The 24,935-nt window shown below is 43.5% G+C and overlaps 1 protein-coding gene across 3 annotated transcripts in view; it reads right to left on the reverse strand.

Moving 5' to 3' along the window:
- Positions 1 to 24,935, reverse strand: part of jmjd1c.S (jumonji domain containing 1C S homeolog) — a 228,765-nt gene that overhangs the window by 59,590 nt on the left and 144,240 nt on the right. For all 3 annotated transcript variants that reach the window (XM_018227327.2, XM_018227326.2, XM_018227329.2), the window contains one exon: positions 18,149 to 18,262. In XM_018227327.2, the coding sequence (XP_018082816.1) occupies positions 18,149 to 18,262 (114 nt within the window). The remainder of the gene's footprint in view (positions 1 to 18,148; positions 18,263 to 24,935) is intronic.

Genomic DNA, 24,935 nt, shown 5'->3' on the forward strand with positions numbered 1-24,935 from the left:
AAAAATGACCCCAGCAACCAGTGAGACTGGAATATGAATAGGAGAGGCCGGAACAGAAAGGCGAGTAATACAAAGTAACAATAACAATACATTTGTAGCCTTACAGAGAATTTGTTTTTTTTAGATGGGGTCAGCGACCCCCTATTTAAAAGCAGGAAAGAGTAAGGAAAAGGCAAATCATTCAAAAACAAATAATAAAGACCAACTGAAAAGTGGCTTACAATTGGCCACCGATTAAACGTTAACTCAACTGAACCACCCAGCAGCAGAGATTGCATATTGTAAAAACAGGACCCACCAGAAGTTGCGTTTCAGTAAGAAAGATAATGCGAGATATTGATCTGTGAAGTGCAGCCATGCAACGCCCTGTACGTGCTGAGGAGCAGATTCAAATAGACAGTGACATGCCCCTTACAACAAAGAGCAATTATAAGGCTAAAGTGACAATAATAATAAGGGGTAATGCTTACTTATTTGAGATCATATGTCATTTAGATTAGCTCCTGCCCCAATGGAGCTTACGCTTACATTCACACACATTATGGTCAGTTTGATCAGGAGCCAGTTAAACTGCCTGTATGTTATTGAGAGTATAAATGAATGCAAGTAGGGGAACAATCAATCTGCTTGCAGAACGTGCCTTGACAAGAATCGAACCTAGGACCTAAGGATTTATGTTCGATTCCAGCCAGGGCACAATTAGTAAGGAGATGTTCTCCTGTCCTGGGTTCATATCCAGCCAGGACACTCTCTGCAAGGAATCTGCATGTCTTAAGAAGGGCTGTGGTTCGATTCCAGCCAGAGCACAATCTGCAAGGAGATGTTCTCCTGTCCTATGTTCATATCCAGCCAGGACACTCTCTGCAAGGAATCTGCATGTCCTAAAAAGGCCCATGGTTCGATTCCAGCCAGGGCACAATCTGCAAGAAGATGTTCTCCTGTCCTAGGTTCCTATCCAGCCAGGACACTCTCTGCAAGGAATCTGCATGTCCAAAGAAGGGCAGTGGTTCGATTCCAGCCAGGGCACAATCTGCAAGATGTTCTCCTGTAATAGGTTCAACACCAGCCTCTCTGCAAGGAGTTTGTATTTTCTCATTCCGCTTGCATGGATTTCATCAAGGTACAGCCTTTCAGGATAGTTGCTTTAAATTTTGTACTTGCTTTCCCAATGACAAATACTTAATTAGTTGATTGAGGCAGTCGTGTGAGATTGGCTTCTCTGTGACTGTAATTTAATGATGTCACAGGTTGTGTTTTTAGTTTTTCGGAACCGCATTCAACCTCACAGGCCTGGGGAAAAGGTATGCGCCCATAGGGAGAAGCTGTTTGCAGGGATATTATTAAACTTGGCAGAGGCTGGCTTAGCAAGACATGAGTAAACACACACACAAAAACCAGGGAGAGGACTGAGCAGCTGAATAATAGGATTATAAACACAAGCTGGCACTGGCAATGGCCCAACAGGCTGCATAAATAAAAGGGAATATATTGAAATCTTGTATTCTCGGCCGAGGGCACCCGCGTGCGACCTGGGAGTCGGCCCCTTTAAAAAGATCTAGGAATGCGGGGCCACATCTCAGGGTGGAAGCCATCACTGTGTTGCTTGTTCTAGGAACGGAGCGGTGAGGAGAGCGCATAAATAAATGAATACCAACCAGTGTTTTATGAAACATGACGAGGGCTTGGATGGAATTACTTTTGACGTTCCCAGCAGATGTCTGGCCGGGAATCAGCATTCCGAGCACACACACTTGGAACATTTCGGCTGCGGCTACCATACACATCTATTCCATGTCATTACAGCTGCCGGGGGGACCTTCTCACACTGCCTCACAGGAGACTTAAACCACATCCAGTAAAGAGGGAGGAGAGGTTTGAGTCCCAACTAAAACAAATGCATTATGATCATGGCTCTGAATATGAGCCCCTATGCAAAAATAAACTGCCCCCCAATAAACTACTCCATGCCACTAATACCCCCCAGAAATGGAAGGTTTCCCTGAATCTGCTGTGACCAGTGGAAAATACCTACCGAATTCTAATATTGGCCTTTCTAATAGGGGCCTTTAACGGGAAATACCCCAGCCTGAAATTCAGTAAACAGGTAAACAAATACTTGAAGTTCCTCATGGGTGGGCACTGCAGATGTAGGATGGGCGGGGCCTAACTGATTCAAAGCAGGTGGCGTGGGCAGGGCCTAACTGATTCAAAGCAGGTGGCGTAACTTAACAGGTGCATGGATTATTATTAAGCATTAATGTCATAATATATTGAATAAAGCACCCCCTATTGTAAAAAGTAAGGATATTATTTCAGTCCTTGAGGAGTTCTATGACCATATTAAAGCAGAAGGCCGAAGGCTGATTGCTTTTATACAGGTCATGGAACACCGAGGTTACTTCTAATATCCTAAAGCAACAGGGGGGTAAATTATTTATTATAATACACAAGTTTTAGTGAGCCATGTGACAAAAATGACATCATTAAGCACCGATTACACCTGATGACATCACTAAGCACAGTTTATAAGGATATAATTTATTTACAGGATATTCATGGCTTTTGCATATGATATAGTGAATAAAGTAGCCCCTATTGTAAAATATAAGGATATTATAAGTCACTGGTAAATTATTTATTAGAATACACAAGTTTTAGCGAGCCATGTGACAGAAATGACATCACTAAGCTCCGTTTATAACTGATGACATCACTAAGAGCCATTTATAAGGATATAATACACAAAATCCATGAATATCTTGTAAATTATATCCTTATAAACGGTGAGTTCTGATGTCATCAGTTATAAACTGAGTTCTGATGTCATTTCTGTCACATGACTCACTGAAACGGGTGTATTATAATAAATAAAGTACCCCCAGTTGCAAAATATAAGGATATTAGAAGTTACCTCAGAGTTGCATGACCTGTATAAAAACTCAACGGTAACTTATAATATCCTTATAATTTACAAGAGGGGATACTTTATTCACTGCATAATTTACAAGATATCCATGCCTCCTGTGTATTATATAGTGAATAAAGTACCCACTCTTGTAAATTATAAGGATATTATAAGTTACCGTTGAGTTTTTATACAGGTCATGCAATGAGGTAACTTCTAATATCCTCATATTTTGCAACTGGGGGTACTTTATTTATTATAATACACAAGTTTCAGTGAGTCATGTGACAGAGATGACATCAGAACTCACCGTTTATAAAGATATAATTTACAAGATATTTACAAGATATTTATGGCTTTTGTGTTTTATATACATATAATACACAAAAGCTATGAATATCTTGTAAATTATATCCTTATAAACGGTGAGTTCTGATGTCATCATGTATAAACGGTGAGTTCTGATGTCATTTCTGTCACATGACTCACTGAAACATGTGTATTATAATTAATAAAGTACCCCCAGTTGCAAAATATGAGGATATTAGAAGTTACCTCGGAGTTCCATGACCTGTATAAAAACACTCGGCCTTCGGCCTCGTGTTTTTATATGGTCATGAAACTCCTCGGTAACTTATAATATCCTTATATTTTACAAGAGGGGGTACTTTATTCACTATATATATGCCAGTACTGATCCTGCCCAAAGAGAAAAACCCAAATATGCAGAGAATGATGGCTTACTGGTATAATAACCCATGCCATTATAATAACTGGGCAGTTACAGAGATCCAATCACTGCGTTCCTCTGCCCGGAGTGGGTGCATCTCCGTTCCTCTAGAGGTGGCAGACAGTACTCGTGCATGACGCATTGCAACAAGGCAAGCTGGAACAAATTCTTGTAGATATATATATTTATAGAATTTCTGGACAGCGTTTGGGTCAGAGTGCCGGGGCCCATTTAAATCCATGGGGTTTAAGGACACATTGTCAACAGCTGCTTCAGGCGACTAATCTCCCCAAACCGGCTATACTGAAAATCGACAGCAGGAAGGCACTCGGATCGCTTCTTTTCCAAAGTCACCCGAAGTTGCCTCAAGAGGAGTTGCCTTCCGGTCATTGATTTTCATTCTAGCCGACGGAAGACAGTTCGGGGGGGATTAGTCGCCCTGAAGAAGAGGAGATTTAATGCGACTAATCTCCCCGAATCTGCCTGTGTGCCCCGACCTGAAATGGCCTATTCTTTGCATGTTTTCGATTGACCTCTGTTTTTAATGGTGTTTAATTTACCTTCCTCTCCTATTTTCCAGGGGTCACTGACCCCGGCAGTCAAGCAACGATTGCTCGGTGAGGCTACACTTTTATTGTTACTAATATCTTTCTATGTGGGCCATCTTCTATTCCACGGCTTGGTTGCTAGGGTAAAAGTGGACCATAGTAACCTTTAAAGAGAAGGTTTGGGGACTTTTGAGTTCAAGACCTCATTGCAGAGCAGAATTTGTCAAGGGTGCCCAGAGATTAAAAGTAACATGCATTAAAATGTAATTTCAGTGGCCAGCTAATATTTTAAGTATTTAACCCAAATATACAATCTGGGCAAGACCAATGACGGGTGGGTCGGATATTCTTCAACCTGTACCTGACCCATGATTGGCCTATGGAGAGGGTGACAAGCGTGTGGGTAGGTGGCAATTAATGGGTGAACTGGTCGCCCCCAGAGCCACAAATTTCGTGGTGACCCCTGCATCAATAGCTCCCCAGTAATTGGGGGTGAGGGCAGACAAAGGGATAGTAAACTGGTTGTATATAATCATACTTTTACACAATTATACAACTATACATATAATTACAAACATGTGCAGCAACCAGATGAAGATATTCCATTAAAGTCTATGGATAAGGTTATATTTAATACGGCAGCTCCCTTAACTTTCCCTTTAAAAATGGCAAGCCAAAGCATGAAAACATGTTCTGTTCACTGGCGGTGAAGGTAAAGTTCCGCCGTGGAAATTGTATTAACACATTTTAATGCTGAACATTTTCCGACACTATAAATTTAATGGCCACAGAAGGACGGCGGGACACAATGAAGCCGCCTGCCTGACGGAACATACTGGAGAGCTGCTTAAGTTATCAATAACGTTGAGCCAAAAAACTTCGGCACTAATGAAGAGCGGGCAAATCCCAGGGCTGGAGCACGGCACTCCTATTACCATAAAGGATTAATCACGGTGACTCATAAAGCTGAGCGATTCAAACAGCCAGACATGCGGAGGCGGGTGTTTAAGCCAGTAATGCTTGGGGCCCCCCTAATGCAATGGTTTATTGGCAACTGACAGAAGATAACATAATGTGAGACCAGCAGAGAAAAGCTGCAGGAAATCTACAGTCTATTAAAGGGACAGAACACACACAATGTTATTGTTAGTTTGGAAAGAAACCCATGCAGACACAGGAAGAATATACAAACTCCTTGAGATAATACCCTGGCTGGAATCGAACCTAGGACCAAAGATCCTAGGTTCGATTCCAGCTAGGGCACTATATGCCAGGAGATGTTTTGATGTGATGTATCTCACATTCTGCTAATATTTGCAATTTATTATACATATCCAGGAAGTGAAATCATGCTGTACCCAGCAGTTAATACACCTAATGTATTCTAATGAGCCCCTCCCTTAATACATATTAAAAGCACTGATGAACTTTATAGTGAGCTACATGTGAGACACAGAGGTCACTGAATCTAAAAGATCTGGGGCAGATGTTGCAGCAAGAAAGAAAATCTTGGCTCTGTGCTTCCCTGCACATTATACAATGAAATTATACAACGATTTCCTGATGTCCCAGATATTATGCAAGCAGAAAACAAATTTGGCCAATGCAGAGCACATCCACATAAAAAGGATTTGTGCTCTGGACACGAATAACCTTATTCAGTAGAAACAGTTTGTGCTTTCTCCATGTCAGGCTGTTCTAATGCTATGTGGGACCTGATGTATAACCCCAAATATGACATTTAGTATAATGAAAGCGAAGAAAAGAAATATAGTGATATTCCCAAAATGGCAGGTCCTGCCTACATGTGCCATTAGAACAAAAAAGAAGCAGTAAGGGATCCTACAGCTAAGACTATTCTCTCAATGCCCTTGCATGCAAGTGTGATTTTCTGAGCAATGCATTGTGGGAATTGGAGTCTTGGCTGAAGGGTTGCTTCTCACATTAAAGAGGGCAATAAAGTGTAACCGATTTCCTGTAGCATTAACAGTTTTCTAAGGTTGTTTGCAGATTCAGCAATGTAAAACTCCATTGTTAGAACTTTTCCTATCAGGGCCGGTCCTAGTGCTTAGAAGACCAAAAGGGGTGTGGCTTGGAAGCAAATAAGGCACTACCTGATATAACTGGGGTCAGATGAAGCTAAATTTGAATATAGCATGTACAGAGGGACATCATAACACTGTGTCTTCCATATGCATTTCCTTGTAGTGAACAAACCCCAGTAAAAAAAATGTTAAGGTGGCCATACACGGGCAGATTAAAGCTGGTCCTTTAGAGCAGGGATCCACAAAGTTTTTTGGATGGGGGAACAAAGAAGAGCCAAATTTTTGTTGGGAGGGTGGGTTGGGAGGGGTCAGGGGGGCCAGGAAAAGGGTCAGTGAGGGGGTCCAATTGTTCAGGGCCCCACTTCAGGACTGTCCGCGGCTGGCGGTTGGGGACCCCTGCTTTAGAGCGATTCAGCATCTTATCTGCCAGCCAGTGTATGGGGACTACCAATAGGTCCCCCCGTTCAATATCAGGCCAAGATATCGATCGGGCAGATTTGATTTTTCTGGTGATCAAGGACTGCATTTCACCCATTTTCTTCGTTGTAATCGCTCGGCCCTAGGGCCAAATGTTCGGATTAACCCAATATCGCCCTGCAGTTGGTTGGCATATCTGGGAAAGATCCGCTCGTTTGAGGACATCACCAAACAAGCAGATCTTATTGTGTATGGCCACTTTTAGTGTTGGTGGCATCTCAGAGGCTTTATCTGTGGATCTTTATCAGAGAGTTTTAGCAATTTACTCAAGCTAAAGATAGATTTGTTACTAACAGAAGTCTGACCAAGACACAGTTGATGTTACCTAGAGTGACACTCAGCAGGCCATACACTGAACAAGATAGTTGGCCAGGTCATCAAAAAAGTTGGGAATAAGGTCCACATGGTCACTTATGTTAAGTGTTTGGTTTAATCCTTGAGACCCAGGTAATGACTGTATCACAAAGCCCAATGTAGATCCACACAACATTAGAGTGCTCTACCTGTAATCAGTGCACCTTATTATGTGTCAGGTGATAAACAGTCTATAAGACCCCCTTGCTCAGGGTCTGAACAAGCCATAGAAAAAGCCCAAAATTGCTGTAGCACACATCTATTTTTAGGCTCAAAAGGTAACGGCAACATTAAAGGTCACGCTGGGCCCTTTATCAAGCCAAAGTCCAATGTTGACCGAATTTTCCAACCTTTCCAACAAATATCTGAAGACGTTTTTGATCAGATATGAGTTGCATAAAGGATCATTTAAGGCCCGATGGTTCCTATCTAATGCATGGAAGGAAGTTGAGAGTCAATGTATGCAGGGCTTAACTTGACATAGCGTGATGGCCTTTACTCCACACAGAACTGGTTACAAATCGACTGATTTCCCTTAGTATTGATTGACCATGGACAAGTGACACCATGCAACCTTAGCATGAGGCAGTAGAATCATTTTGCTTAAGATAAGGTACTGTGATGTAACTAGGGAAAGAGAGGCATAAATGGTTTATGGTGAATACCATAGTTTGAGCAGTCCCATGGGCATCCATCTGTAAATGCACAATTGTGCATGGAACTAAAAGGGCATGGTGGTCCTTTAAAGCTTTGGGCAGAAATGAATCATCACAAACCCCTTTCCCTCATCGGCTACAAAGCCAAAACAGGTGCCGAGAGCCAAAACAAAATAAAAATATGGTATCCAAGGAACGATACATCTCCATGGTCGCTGTGCCATAGCTGCTCCAAAATAGCCCAGAAAAAGCCCAAGGGCCCATGCACTAAGGAGAAAAGGTTCTTTCTGTAACGCTCCACTCGGCACTAATCCCAACCTGTATATCTCAGTCGACCTCCGTTCCAAGTGCCTTTCTGCTCCCCGAGCAAAGCTGCTGCTCTCTGATGTGATTGAGGATGGCAGTATAATTTCGGTCTCCAGAAAGTCCAGGCACTGATCCAAGAAAGGAAAAGTCAAGGGAGCAGTCATGACAGAAGAATAATAACCCGAGTTGGAAGAAGAGAGCGTTGTAGGGAGACGGGGAGGGCTTGCAATCTGGGTCCCGGAGTAATTTATCTCTCTCCTGCTTCATTTTGAACCATCAGCAATACCAGCTGAAGATAAATGCTTGGGTGCCGCAGGGTGGGCACCATTAATTTAACCTTTTCTGCTCTCACCAGTGGAGAAGGGAAGGCTTGATCAGCATTCCAGTGGCACACACACATACACACACACACGGAGAGCTCTGTATCGGCTTTCAACGTGATAAAATGACGCCCTGTGGTGCCCGAACACATACAGATATGAACAAAATTGAGCTTGCTCGGTTTGGGGAAATATATGGATCCTAGAAAGCAGCAGAACAAAAGAATGGGATACAAACATCAGCAAATCCCTTTTTTCTTATTATTTAATTTTTCACAAACTACTAATCGAGGCTTGGCGGCTCATGTTTACGAAATATATTCAGCTTTTATAATAAAACAGGTAGCTGATTTGATGGCATGAATCTCAGCCATAAAGCAAACCAGAACTGCTGCTCTGAGAAGGGAAGGAAATGTATACAGGCCTACAAACACTGTACTCAAGACGTCATCTTATTGGTCCACGTATGGGGCCTTCCAGACCCCCTTCCCAGCCAACATATGGCCGAAAAATTATCATATATCTTACTGTCAGATAAGGACCACATAGGAAGCCTTTGATTCTATTATGATGGATCTTAATTAGGGATGCACCGAATCCTAATTTACATATGCAAATTAGGGGCAGGAAAGGAAAAAATGGGGAAAAAATCTTTTGTGACGAAAAGTTGTGTTATTTCCCTACCCGCCCCTAATTTACATATGCAAATTAGGATTCGGATTAGGCACAAGGATTCAGCCGAATCCGAATCCTGCTGAAAAAGGCCGAATCCTGGATTCGGGTGCATCCCTGATCTGATGGTTCTCTCTGGGGCCACACAATGGAATCATCCTAATTTGGCCCAATTTGTTGATGACCAAGTCAGACAAAGAACTGCTCATTTATCACCCTCAATCACAGGCATTTATAAATTGCTAAATGCCAGAAAGCGCCTAAACGGAGTGAAAGGAGGCCCCTTTGGGAAGAGACGGCGTGCTTGACTAAACAGAGACTTTATGGGGATAACTAGATTTCAAAATATTAATATAGGTATGGAACCTGTTATCCAAAATGCTCGGGACCTGGGGTTTTCCGGACAACAGATCTTTCCATAATCTGGATCTTAATACCTTGTCTACTAGAAAATCCTGTAAACATTAAATAAACCCAATAGGCTGGTTTTGCCTCCAATAAGGATTAATTATATTTTAGTTGGGATCAAGTACAAGCTACTGTTTTATTATTACACAGAAAAAGGAAATCACTTTTAAAAATATGGATTATTTGGATGAAACGGAGTCTATGGGCGACGGCAATTCAGAGCTTTCTGGATAACGGGTCTCCGGATAATGGATCCCATATCTGAACCATGGCACATGGCTCTTATTTAAGCAAATGGCAGGACACACTCGAAAGTGGTGGAGAATGCGACCTGGGAGCCCTTATACACTGGATTACGATGACTTTAATAAGAATGAAATAATTACAAAAGCCCCGTTGGGGGTGCTGCTGTGCTTTAGGGGGGAATGACTGTATCCCCTGCCCCCGCCAGTGCAGAAAAAAAGCAAAAGGCAGACTTGCTGCAGACTCGTTTATTTGCTGCGCTTCATTTACACAGATTGCAAAACTCGTGTCAGCATTCCTGCTGTGTAACATAAAATATAACACACAATATAACACAGAACAACTATCCCCGTCTAACCCCGCACTTTATGGAGGCTGTTCTCAAGTACAATAGGTTCCCGGGGGCTGGAGGCAGTCGATAGGAACACGGCACGGAACGCGTCTCACTATATTACAGGTACAGAGACATTTAGACAATGGCAGATAAAGGTACTCTTCCCCCTCCCCCTCTCTTTTTAAAGGGGAAGTCGTATTATAGGCCTTCCTAATTTCTCTGCATTAAAGGAGAAGGAAAGCTACGGAGGCATTTTATTGCCAATAGATTAGCCACAATAGTGCAAGCTAGAATGTTATATTTATTCTGTAAAATGCTTTACCTAATCTGAGTAAACAGCTGTAGAAGCTCTCCGTTTGTTTAGGATAGCAGCTGCAGTATTAGCTAGGTGTGAAATCACTTCCTGCCTGATTCTCTCCCTGCTCACTAATGGCTCTGGGCTCAGATTACAGCAGAGAAGGGGGGGAGGAGCAAACTGAGCATGCTCAAGCCCTGGAGGTTTAAGGTGAAAACAGTTAGTCTGATACAGAAGCCCATGAGTACACAATAGATGGAAAGAAATACTGTGTTTCTTTTGACAGAGGACTCAGAGCAGCATTACTTTGAGGGTTTACTGGTGTATTTATATAGACCTGATAAAGCTTATTTACTTTTAACCTTTCCTTCTCCTTTAAGGTAAAGTTTACCTTGACAATAAAAGCACCTATTCCAAACAACTTTTCATTGTAAGCCTTGTATGATATCTTTAATTAATAGCCTTCTCAGTCAACAACTGCAAAAAAACCATCTGGTTGCCAGATGCACTAAAGGTGGCCATAGACTCAAAGATCCGCTCGTTTGGCGACATCGCCAAACGAGCGGATCTTTCCCCGATATGCCACTAACGGCATGGCTATATCGGGGGTAATTCGAACGTTCGGCCGTATTACGATGCGCCATGTGGCTCCGACTGGTCGATCGGTTAAAAATCAAACCTTCCCGATCTATATCATGGCCAGATATCGATCGGGAAGACCCGTCGGAAGCCCCCATACGCGGGCAGATTAGCTGTCAAATTGGTCTATACGACCGATATCGGCAGCTTTATCTGCCCGTGTATGGCCACATTTACCCGGGCAACGAATAGCTATATTGACGGATAATCCCCTCTAGAACCCCCTCCTTAGGTAGCTGACATGTATTTCTGGGTGGCTGAAGGCTTTTTTCCCCTTAAAATCAACTTAGTTAGTTTGATGTACAGAGACAATTTGCATTTGGGTTTCATTTTTTATTATTTGTGGTTTTTGAGTTATTTAGGTTTTTATTCAGCAGCTCTCCCGTTTGCAATTTAAGCCGTCAGGTTGCTAGGGTCCAAATTACCCTAGCAACCATGCATTGATTTAAATATAATACTGGAATATGAACAGGAGAGGCCTGACTAGAAAGATGAGTCCTAAAAAGTAGCAATTACAATACATTTGTAGCCTTTTAGATGGGGTCAGTGACCCCAGTTTGAAAGCTGGAAAGAGTCAGAAGAAAAAGGCAAATAATTCAAAGGCTATAAACAAAAACAAAGAAAAAAAATGTAGGCAGATGATTTGGGGCACACAGGCAGATTCGGGGAGATTTAGTCGCCTGCGACTAATCGCCTCTTCTGGGCGATTTATGAAGTTGCCTCACGAGGAAACTTCGCACGACTTCGGAAATCGAAGTGCCGCGAGTGCATTGGTGCTGGCATTTTCGCATTATAGCAGGGGGAAGGAAGGCAGTTCGGGGAGATTGTCGCCCTGCAGAAGAGGCGATTGGTCGCCAGGCAACTAAATCTCCCCGAATCTGCCTGTGTGCTAGCTCCCTAAACCCTAAAGGTATCACACCACAACAGCAATTGGAAAGTGATCTCCCCAGGGTGTTGGAGGTAACACTGCAGTATCCCTGTACGATTTTCAGGCACATGGCCCTAAATCAGCCGTCAAAGAATCCTGGGAGTTGTAGTTGAACTGCAAACCCCAAGCTACACATCCCCAGCCTGTATGAAGGCAATGGCAGTGGCAAAGAACTTCTCTTTTCACATGCAATTCTGTTCTATTTACTGTTTGTTTGGATTTAAAGCCCCAGAGGGGAGAAGAGGAATTTCGGCATGTTGGTTCCCACACCAGTGCCGACTGTCACCTTAAACGGGGTCAAGTCCAGGAGTCTCTGACAAAACAGAGGCAAAGTTTCCGCCAGTTCTGTGCCCAGGGTGCCATTCCCAAGCTCTAAACAAATACAACATGAGAAAACTATTTCCAGTTACAATATGAGGAGCGTCATTCTCCTGCTGCTGCTGCTGCTAAATAAATCCCCTTGTGTCAAGTCTCTCCTTCCCTCTGCAGGCAGATCCACTGTATCAATCACAAGTCTTTCCCAAAAACATCAGTGTCTCTCCCTGAGCTTAGTGGCGCTGTCTCACTATTTCTTATGGAAGAAACTGTGCTGCAGCCGCAGGTACGAGGTGGTACTGCAAGTCACCCTCATGTCTGAACCACAATGACCTTTGCACTAAGCACTTGACATGAATCATCCGGGCAGTGTTGGTACTTTCCTAACCAGTGGCACTTCTACTTTCAACAAAGGCATCTGCTGGCTTGAGTTTCATCAAGGTCATTTAAAGGAACAGTAACAGCAAAAAAAAAAACGTGTTTTAAAGCAATTAAAATATAATGTACTGTTGCTCGGCCATGGTAAAAGTTATGTGTTTGCTTTAGAAAATTTACTATAGTTTATATGATTATCCTGCTTTGTAGCTATTTACGTGAAAAAGGAGAAAAGATCAGGTTACAGATAAGCTCTATAAAGTAACACAATAGGATTCTGCAGAGTGCATCAGTTATCTGTCACCTGAGCCTTGAATGGCTGCCCCCATGGCTACAAAGCAGCTTGTTTATATAAACTATAGTAGTACTTATCTGTTATCTACTGTGTATCCTGTGCTTGAATGGCTGCCCCCATGGCTACACAGCAGCTTGTTTATATAAACTATAGTAGTAGTACTTATCTGTTATCTACTGTGTATCCTGTGCTTGAATGGCTGCCCCCATGGCTACACAGCAGCTTGTTTATACAAACTATAGTAGTACTTATCTGTTATCTACTGTGTATCCTGTGCTTGAATGGCTGCCCCCATGGCTACACAGCAGCTTGTTTATATAAACTATAGTAGTACTTATCTGTTATCTACTGTGTATCCTGTGCTTGAATGGCTGCCCCCATGGCTACACAGCAGCTTGTTTATATAAACTATAGTAGTACTTATCTGTTATCTACTGTGTATCCTGTGCTTGAATGGCTGCCCCCATGGCTACACAGCAGCTTGATTATATAAACTATAGTAGTACTTATCTGTTATCTACTGTGTATCCTGTGCTTGAATGGCTGCCCCCATGGCTACAAAGCAGCTTGTTTATATGAACTATAGTAGTACTTATCTGTTATCTACTGTGTATCCTGTGCTTGAATGGCTGCCCCCACGGCTACACAGCAGCTTGTTTATATAAACTATAGTAGTACTTATCTGTTATCTACTGTGTATCCTGTGCTTGAATGGCTGCCCCCATGGCTACAAAGCAGCTTGTTTATATGAACTATAGTAGTACTTATCTGTTATCTACTGTGTATCCTGTGCTTGAATGGCTGCCCCCACGGCTACACAGCAGCTTGTTTATATAAACTATAGTAGTACTTATCTGTTATCTACTGTGTATCCTGTGCTTGAATGGCTGCCCCGACGGCTACAAAGCAGCTTGTTTATATAAACTATAGTAGTACTTATCTGTTATCTACTGTGTATCCTGTGCTTGAATGGCTGCCCACATGGCTACACAGCAGCTTGTTTATATAAACTATAGTAGTACTTATCTGTTATCTACTGTGTATCCTGTGCTTGAATGGCTGCCCCCACGGCTACACAGCAACTTGTTTATATAAACTATAGTAGTACTTATCTGTTATCTACTGTGTATCCTGTGCTTGAATGGCTGCCCCCATGGCTACACAGCAGTTTATGAATATAAACTATAGTAATGTTTTACCAGTGCAGGGAAACAGTACATTATATTTTCATTTCTTTAATACGCTTTAATATTTTTGTTTTACTTTTCCTTTAAAGGGGAAATACATTCTCATTACAAACATATAATACAAAATGATATGATTTGTTAAACTGAACTTCCCCTTTAACATATTAAAGTAACGTGAGCCTTTGTTCTACTAGCAATGAATGTTTACCCCTTTAAATACCACTACTGCCCCCTGGATCCATTGCGGGTCTCACAGGAGAGGGTCCCACTAGGAGGAACATCTAGAGATGAGCTTTAAAGTTCTTTTCACGTCTATTTTTGAAATGCCAGCCTTTGCTTTTAGGATCCCATCCAGATGACTGGGGGTCACAGGGGTCAACAAAGCATTCGAGCGGAATTCCTGAAGGGCCCAATCCGAAGGTTTAAGAAAAAAACATGACTTTGGTTATTCCAAGTCAAATCCAATCAACTTCACTTTTCCCCTAATTCCAGGAAACACACATGAACAAGATCATTCATTTCCATGCAAGTAGCAGGCTCTGCTTGGCCCTCGGATGTGCAACTGCGCTGCAGCTTGATGGCAGATGTACTCCCGGCCGCTCTGCAGATTCAAGTGTCGTGCCGGGGTTTTTGACGTAAAATCGTCAATTTTACAGAGATAAATAACAGACGAAATCCACTGCTTAATAAGGATAACAGATACTACTGGTTTACATGCCAAGGGTGGGGTCCATATGGAAGGAAGGAGGGAATTCAACTGGGAATCAAACACAGACAGAAGGTCATATTTTCCCCTTAACTCGTTGAATGTTTATTTTATATTTTAAATAATAATACATAGAGGGTCGGAGAAAACTCATGCAGTCACGCAAGGAAAAAAAAACTCCTTGCAGATAGTGCCCTGGCTGGAATTGAACTCTGGACCTTTGGTCCTGGGTTCGATTCCAGGCAGGGCACTATCTGCAAGGAGTTTGTATGTTCTACTTGTGCTGGCAAGCCATAGATTATTGTGAACCAGGTAAAAAAAAAAACACCATTCTTAAAATATTTCTACACCATAGTTCCATACACATAAAGTTTCCTCACTAAACAGGAATCTAGACAACACCTCGCACTCAAGGGAGCGCAGGTGGAGACATGCAAATTGAACCATGGAATGCTTCTTTGAGAATGGGGTCAGTGCAATGTGTGAGTCACCCATGTAAACATCCGCCTTGAGGCTCTAGGGCCCTATTATTTAACAAGCTGTTGAGTTTTAAGTATGTGATTGTCTTGTAATAAACTGCTCTTAAAGGAGAAGGAAAGGCTAAAATGAAGTAATCTTTATCAGAAAGGTCTATATAAATCAGGGATGCATCGAATCCAGGATTGGGTTCAGGATTCAGCCTTTTTCATCAGGATTCGGATTCAGCCGAATCCTTCTGCCTGGCTGAACCGAATCCAAACCCTAATTTGCATATGCAAATTGGGTGACTTTTTGTCACAAAACAAGTAAGTAAAAAATGTTTTCCTCTTCCCATCACTAATTTGGAGATTCACATTAGGATTCGGATTTGGTTTTCGGCCGAATCTTTCACGAAGGATTCGGCCGAATTCAAAATAGTGGATATAAATATAAATACACCAGTAAACCCTCAAAGTGATGCTGCTTGGAGTCCTCTGTCAAAAGAAACACAGCATTTCTTTCCTTCTATTGTGTACTCATGGGCTTCTGTATCAGACTTCCTGTTTTCAGCTTAAACCTCCAGGACTAGGACTTGAGCATGCTCAGTTTGCTCCTCTCTCTCCCTCCTCCCTGCTGTAATCTAAACCCAGAGCTATGAGTGAGCAGGGAGAGACTCAGGCAGGAAGTGATGTCACACCAAGCTAATATGGCAGCTGCTATCCTAAACAAACACAGAGAACTTCTAGAGTTTTTTTACTCAGTTATGGCACAGCCTTCTGCAGAATAAATATAGTCTTATAGCTTGCACTATTGTGGCTAATCTATTGGCAATAAACTGCTTCTCCTTTAAGCAAGAGCAGTGTGCCCAAAACATAGCCAGTGATTTTGTTCTATAATACATACAATACATTTTACATTTTGGCTCTTTTTGAGATGGGAATTTTGATAGGGTTGATAGCACTACAGTATCCCTTGCAGATGACTTTGGGAGCTCATGAGGGTAAGACATGGGCAATACCATTAATAGGTTGGCTGCTAAGCGTTGCAGACTGTGCTCGAGTATTAATGGCACGGAGCAGGGACAATAAATCAGATGTGACGGAGAGTCCGGGGTGCCAGTGAGGACACAGCTGTAATCAGGAGAGGATACGGGAACAGAACACAATGTGCAAATCTGCAGCTCGGGTTTAATTGTCTGATGGTGTCACTGGGACGTTCGCTGGAAATCGTGAATAATGTCAGCGGCAAAAAAATGTCCATAAACTGGTTCATTATGGAAATGCAGCGTCCAGCGCAATTTCGGGCAATGCAAAGAGCAGCACCTTATGCTACAACTCATAGCAGCCTGGGACTGCTGCTTTTATGGTGTGCGACAAACTATAGAGGAAAGGCAGACGGAGGAAACGTCATCGCTTATATATAACAGAAGTGTTGGCGTTTCTTTAACCGCCCTAAAAGGTGAGGGAAGGGACAACATGTTCTCCCCCATGAGAAGTCTACAGGCCCCCATACACGGGCCGATAAAAGCTGCCGACAGACAGAGTCGGCTGCTTATTGGCCTGTGTGTGGGGCATCCCCGATCGATATCTGCCCGAAAGTTGGGCAGATTAAAAAAAAAAAAATGTACGTTGATGCAGTACCGCGATCCTCACCGCCCGTATAGCCTTCATTCTGATCCGATCGTTGGGCCCTGGGGTTCACGGTTGGATCAGCCGGATATCGACCACCTCAATGGGTTCATTCGTTTGGCAAGAGATCTGCTTGTTTTGGCTAAAAATATTTGCTCGTTTTGGCGAGAGATCCACTCGTTTGCCGAGAGAACCGCTCGTTGCTCGTATGCCGAGAGACCCGCTTGTTTGGCGAAAGATCTGCTAGTTTGTGAAATATCAGCTCGTTTGGCGACATTGCCAAACGAGTGGATCTCCCTGTGTATGGCTACGTAAAGGGTAAGTGAGCACCCGCTGCTCCTGTATTCCTATTGAGAGCACTAGAGTAATGGTTTCATCAACACTGATATAAATCTTCCAAATCTGAATTCGGTCACATACAAGCATAGACGACTGCCACAATTATTTTTGGGAGACGAGGAAGGGGTACAAATGCAGAATCTGACTGATGAGATCACATAACATTGCCTCCCCAATGGGGTGCGGTTGTGCCCCTCAGAGAGGGTAAAGTACCAGACAAGATAAAACCGCTGTTCCCCCTCGGAGAGAGAGTACATAAATGTTAAAGGGGTGGTTAACCTTTGCAGTAACTTTAGTATGTTCTAGAATGACTAATTCTAAGCAACTTTTCAATTGGCCTTCCTTTTTTCTTTTTTGAGTTATTTGCCTTCTTCTTCTGATTCCTTCACTGACCCCAAAATGCTGTGTAATGCTACACATTTATTGTTACTGCTACTTTTTATTACTCTTCTTTCTATTCAGCCCCTCTCCTATTCATATTGTAGTCCCCTATTCAAATCAATGCATGGTTGCTAGGGTAATTTGGGCCCTAGCTACCAGATTGCCTAACTGTAGAGTCGCCGAATAAAAATCTAAATAGCTCAAAAGCCACAAATAATAAAAAATTGAGACCAACTGCAAATTGTCTCAGAATATCACTCTCTACATCATACTAAAAGTTAATTTAAAGATAAACAATCCCTTTAATAGCAATAAACTCCTTATTGGGGGCAGTTGTCCAGCCCTGGTACTTATGCACCAATGAGAATCACAGGATAAAGGCCAAGCAGTCGCCACAAAACACATTTAACATCGGCATCAAACACACATAGTGGTTCCCAGGAAGAGCAAATTGTCTTTCCAGACAGAACAGACACACACAAAATGCTATTCAGAATTAGCTCATCAGCTGTATCAAAACTACAACTCCCAGCGACCCCTGCTGAGTTGTTCTTGGAATGTCACAACCTAACCTCGGGTGGACAAGGTTTGAGAACGACTTACCTGATAGAGCTGAAAGGCACTATCTTCACTGACAAACTCCAGGTGTCTCTCTACTAAGAATTCTATTGCAGTAATGGAATTATATACACCTTTTCCAACCAGGGGCTTAAATGCCTGCAAAAGAAGAAAGAACAAGATCAGTATGCATTACAGGAGGACGAGATTTCTATTAAAAGAAACAGTCATATTAAAGAATATATACAATTGAGGTGAGGCAACACGGGTAGCTGTGGAACTATACCTCTCAACCCAAATACAAAATTCCTCAAATCACCCTCTCACTCCCTTGAATGGAGAATGTTTCTTAGCTCTTGTAGTCTAAATAAGTAGTGTGTGTGCCAGGAGCCTTAAGGAACGTGTCAACAGAATGTGGGAAAAAATAAGCAGGTCATGAGTAATATGGAAACACTGGATCCCAAGGCAGATAAGATTATAGTACTGCCCCACCTACACGTAGCATGGCTGCTGTCTTGAACTTAGACCAGGGTTGCTGCACCTTTATCTCTTGCTCAAGTCGACTATATGATCTTATATCTGATATAAAGTTATTTTATATTTGCGCATATTTATAAAACACCGACATATTTTGCAGCGCTGTACAATTGTGCACATTAAACATACAAGAAAACCTACAGCCAACCAATGACCAATACAATGACCCAGGTAAAGAGGAAACCCATGCAGTCACGCAAGAAAAAAAATAATAAACTCCTTGCATATAGTGCCCTGGCTGGAATTGAACTTTGGACCTTTGGTCCTAGGTTCGATTCCAGGCAGGGCACTATCTGCAAGGAGTTTGTATGTTCTCCTTGCGCTGGCAGGCCATAGTTTATGGTGATTTAGGTTAAAAAAAATAAAAAAATTCTTGAAACAGGTAAACCAAGGTAAAGAGGGTCCTGCCTTAAAGAGCTTACAATCTAAAGAGAAGGTTAATCTAGGTATTTGTGGGCCAAATCAACCAAATTGATCAAATATGTTGAGTGTATCATCGTCATAACCATAAATGAGTTCCTAATCCCACATTTCCTAGTTACTCCAAACTGTCATCTTGAGGTAAAGCCGGGGCAGGCAGCTTGCTATCTAGTCTCCTGGCATTCTATATAAATACTCAATAAAATCAAAATATCCTTGCTGCTCATTAAATAGGTAATAAGTCAGACGGGTGCTGAACAATTAATAGGAATTTCTGACTCAACGTTATTTATTTTAATGGCAGATAACGAGGCCCAGGCATTTAATCTCAGAGTCCAGAGTGCCTTTCCGCATATTGTCTATCTCTCAAGCTGTGCGGGCTCAGATAACACACACAAAAAAGAAACTGGGTTACATTCTTAATGATTTACCAGGCCGTGCGATACCATGTAGGACAACTGGCCGCTCACCCAAGCACATAGACAATAAAATGAATTCAAAGAACATGACAAACAGGTGATACAGTGGCACCAGAATATTTGCCTTATGCCATGATCACGCAATGTATTTCCCATAAGATGGAACACATGTGAATACAGGGTCTGTGCCAGACACAAGGCCTACACCTTAGGTCAGTAGAGAAGATGCTGCAAAGGCCATGGCCACCCAACTGCAATTTCAAGTAAGAGATGGTTTACAGCTGCCCTTCTAAATGGCAACCTAAGTATTTTATTGGACTGGGTATGGTGCCAAAACACTGGACTATCGGACTGGACTAGTCAGATATTAAGGTAAAAAAAATCCAATTGGAGATGGCTACCTACATTGGGTTGTCCATGCAGTGTTCTCCCCAAACCCAACAATATCCCAGATCATTGGCCTTGGGGCAAATAATCATACTAATAATCAAATAGTCACCTGATTTTAGCCCAAACCAGGTAAAGCTCTAGTCAATGATCCCAAACCAATAGCTTGTGAGCAACATGTTGCTCTCCAACCCCTTGGATGTTGCTCCCAGTGTCCTCAAAGCAGGAGGTTTTTTTTTGAATTCCAGGCTTGGGGCAAGTTTTGGTTGTAAAAAAACAAGTTACACTGCCAAACAGAGTCTTCAATGTAGGTTGACAATCCACATAGGGGCTACTAAATGGCCAATCACAGCCCTTATTTGGCACCCCAGGAACATTTTTCATGCTTGTGTTGCTCCCCAACTCCTTTTACTTCTGAATGTTGCTCATAGGTTCAAAAGGTTGGGGATCCCTGCACTAGGCTATAATAAAACATGGCTCCTAATGGAGTGCCCCTTCTTCACTTGCCAAACATCAAATGGCTAGAATTTGCTCTCGGGGGTTAGGGTAAAACACAGATTTTGCAAATAACTGCAGAAACAACACAGTGGCTTAAAAATTTCCCCAAAATTCGAGTAACAAGCAAAGAAACATGTGATGGGTAATTAAAAACAACAAATCACGAAGTGTGAATGAGTGCGTTCCGTGAGTCACAGCAAAACACACACGAGATGATGAGAAACTAGTGATGTCACAGCACAAACAAAGCTCCCTTGTCTATATTTGTTAATTAACCTGCCATCTTGGGGGGGGGGGTTGGTGCCAAATGATAGGGATGATTTACCGGATACCCCAGGCCGGTGCCCTTGCGAGTGATCCTCTTCCTTCCTTCTTTCTTTGCCCGGGTGACCAGTAGAATTAAAAGGCAGCTTGTTTTCCTCTGCTGAGCCCACGTTGGCTACTGGATATTGTAGGAAGAAGATAAGAGGAATCCTCTCTTGCAAGTGCCCCAAGCTGGTGTCGTTTCTGCTAACAGGAGCACCAGCCCAGTGTGTCAGGTAAGTGATTACAATCCTTGAGGTGCCCTAACATTTGCCTCACCCCTCCATGAATTGGACCTTTCCTTCTCCTTTAAAATGCCCCCCCCCCCAATTGTATCTATAGCAATCTTGTGACAACGCAAGCAAAAAAGCCTGATATCCATGTGGTTTTTATGTAAAATGGTGTAAATAAAATGAACCATGCTCCTCGCATAGACTCAACACTCAAATTTGGGGAGATTAGTCGCCCAGTGACAAATCGCCTCTTCTTCGGGGCGACTAATCTCCCCAAACTGCCTCCCGCAGGCTAGAATGCTAGATGTTTAGCCCGCCAGCTAGAATGATTGCACTTGGAGAGATTCGTTATCTGAAGTCGCCCGAAGTTGCCTCGTGAGGAAACTTCGGGCAACTTCAGGAAAACAAAGCTCTCCGAGTGCCATCCCGCCGGTGATTTACATTCTAGCTGCCGGGCTAAACATCTAGCATTCTAGCCTGCGGGAGGCAGTTTGGGGAGATTAGTCGCCCCGAAGAAGAGGAGCTTTATCTCCGGCCGACTAAATCTCCCTGAAAGTGAGAGTATGTCTCTGCCCTAATAAGGGAGCAGAATCTTAGCCCATAAATAAAACACACAGGGCCTAAAATCTTATTACCCAATAAAAACATTCTTCACAGGGAGAGGTTTAATCTGCACAGTAAATAAAGTTTTTGCATAAAGACAATGGCCGCCAAAGCACCGCAGGCTACACTGATTTGAGGACTGTCGCTTTAAGGGCCGGGGATATGGAATGCAGAGCAGCCTAAGTGGAAAATAGCTAAATTGACCCGTAGGGTTAAAGGTCACACATTATGACACAACCTGTCTGAGCAAATTCCCTAGAAAGCAACAGGGTATTGTTCAAGAGTGAGCAGCACCCAACACACAGGCCTTTATCTAGAGAGTCAGCTGTTGTGTGCAAATAAACAGCAGGGCGACTGGGTGCCAGGGTTTGGAATAATGAGGCATCAATGGTGAGCAGGAACATAAAAAGTACAGTAACAAGTGCAGGGAGCACAGCTGCTTGGCTATAGGGCGACATCAGCCCGGGGTTTTCTATTATTTCCACCATTACTGGAGTATTCAGCAAAGCAGCGCAGAATAGGCTCATTTAAAAGGACAAGGAAAGTTAAACTAAAGAAGTAGCTAGAAATTATGTTTTGAGCTTCTGTACCAGCCCAAGGCATCCACAGCCCTTTAGCAGTACAGATCTGTGTCTCCAAAGATGCCCCAGTAGCTCCCCATCTTCTTTTCTGCTGATTCACTGCACATGCTCTGTGCTGCTGTCACTTACTGAGCTTAGGGACCCACTCACAATATACAGTACACATAGAATAGAAATGTCACAATATAAGGCTGATTAGTAATTAATACACATAATTACTACATGGCAGCACAGAAACCAGTGCAATTAGCATCAGAATTGAATAATCAGCAGACCTGTAGCATCAGCTTATATTACAGCCAGGGAAGCTCATTTTCTGCTGGATAATTAGTGACGAGCCCTAAGCTTAGCTTCTCAACAGCCAATCAGAGCCCACTGAGCATGTGAGTGTCAGAGACACTTTCCAAGATGGTGACCCCCTGTGACAAGTTTGAAGTCCTGGATCATTGCTGCTATTGTTAGGCTGAAATTTTAGCCTTGTGCAATAAGTTCATTATATAAAATATGGCATTTTTAGCCCTATTCAATTTTAGGGTTTAGTTTTCCTTTAAAGGGATGGTTCACCTTTAAGTTAACTTTTACAAACGCTCAGTAAGGCTACCAATGTGTTTTTATTGCTACTTTTTATTACTTATCTTTATGTCCAGGCCTCTCCTATTCATATTCCAGTCTCTCATTAAAAGCAATGCATGGTTGCTAGGGTACTTTGGACCCTAGCAACCAGATGGCTGAAATTGCAAACTGGAGAGCCACTGAATAAAAGGCAAAATAGCTGAAAAACCGCAAATAATAAAAAGTGAAAACGATTTGCAAATTGTCTCAGAATATCACTCTCTACATTGGACTAAAAGTTAACTTGGAGGTGAACAACCCCTTAAGTGACGCCCGACTGCCATCCAAGATTATGGCAGTTTTAGCTCTTAACCTGACTCACTGTATGTCACTAAATGCATTTATATGTATGTTGGTCTTTAAAGGGGCCACATTAGGGCCCATGGTGCTTCATGCCCGGCAAGCAGCGGCACAGTGAGTAGTAACTTTAAATCATGGGCAACATGGCAGGCTCTAGCTGTTGATTTATACCCTCAGCACCCCCACCCTAGTCGACAGGGCTCTGTCTAATCCAGGACCATTTGCAGTCATATTGTGCATTAATTCACCAGTACAATTTGGCTGCTTTACAACTAACTGGTTGCTGTGCATACTCTGCCTAGCAACCATACATGAATTACAAACCTATAGCAGTTATGGATGGGGAAGCTCATTCTACATCCTCTGGAAACCATGTGAAACTTGAAGTTTTTAGGACAATGAGTGGGTGGTGTGAGGCAGCCGGTGGGTGTGCAGAGAGGAGCCCTTCCTAAAAGGGAAATGGAACCCCGGCCATAAAGCGACAGGTCCTGTGATGTCATCAGTTGAGTGTTTAAAGTGCAAGAGGAAGTGCATGCGGGAGCTGACATGTGCTCTCACTGCCGCCCAAGCAAAGGAACCTTTATACAGTCACATCCCAGTGCAGGAAAGGACTAAATGGACTAAATGAGCCCCCAGTCACTGTTTAATCATTGAGGTCACAATGGGGGGTCTGCGGGACACAAAAGGCCGGGCTGGAGTGAAACTTGGGGCTCCTTCTGGGAAAGGGAATGAATCACACGCCTGTTCCTGTTAGTTCTGCCTCCCCCAACCCCAAGAGGTTCTGCAGCAGCCAAAGTCATTCCACGGTCAAGTAAAAATATGTTCTGACGCCTTCATTTCTCATAACACCAGATGTTATAGAACTACCACTCCCAGCAGCCAATGAGCGACCTTCAGCTGCCGGTGGGATCCTGGGAGTTGGAAGCAACATCTAGAACCCCCCCACCTGTGGGTGACAGTGACCAATAAGAATCACTGAAGACAGATTGACTTGCAGCCTATAAATGGGACGATGGCTACAGGGAGTCACATGCCTAGACTTGGCTTTAGCAGCCACGGGACAAGCCACGGGACAGGGCACAGGGAATACAACGCAGACCCACAGAACTTAATGAACATTGTACACTCCTTCCTACGGGTACATTCCTGGCACCGAATAGGAAGCGGCAGTGGCACAGGATTAGGAGCTGGGCACCTACTAGAGAAACTGGGCACCCACAATAGGAGCTGGGCCCCCACTAGAGGAGCCGGGCAGCCACTAGAGGAGCCGGGCAGCCACTAGAGGAGCCGGGCACCTACAATAGGAGCCGGGCACCCACTAGAGGAGCTGGGCACCCACTAGAGGAGCTGGGCACCCACTAGAGGAGCCGGGCACCTACAATAGGAGCCGGGTACCCACTAGAGAAGCCGGGCACCCACTAGAGGAGCCGGGCACCTACAACAGGAGCCGGGCACCTACAATAGGCGCTGGGCACCCACTAGAGGAGCCGGGCACCCACTAGAGGAGCCGGGCAGCCACTAGAGGAGCCGGGCAGCCACTAGAGGAGCCGGGCAGCCACTAGAGGAGCCGGGCACCTACAACAGGAGCCGGGCACCTACAATAGGAGCCGGGCACCCACTAGAGGAGTCGGGCACCCACTAGAGGAGCCGGGCACCTACAATAGGAGCCGGGCACGTACTAGAGGAGCCGGGCAGCCACTAGAGGAGCTGGGCACCTTCAAGAGGAGCTGTGCACCCACAATAGGAGCTGGGCACCCACTAAAGGAGCTGGGCACCCACTAGAGGAGCTGGGCACCCACTAGAGGAGCTCCAGAATAGGATCTGGGCACCCAGAATAAACAGCAGCACAATGAATAGTAGACATGCCACCCATTATACACAGGGCAGGGCTGTAACACAAGCTGATGGCAGGGGGTGGGTTACACAGAGGAGAAGCAGA

Source organism: Xenopus laevis, chromosome 7S (assembly GCF_017654675.1).
Source record: "Xenopus laevis strain J_2021 chromosome 7S, Xenopus_laevis_v10.1, whole genome shotgun sequence".
Classification (NCBI taxonomy): domain Eukaryota; kingdom Metazoa; phylum Chordata; class Amphibia; order Anura; family Pipidae; genus Xenopus; species Xenopus laevis.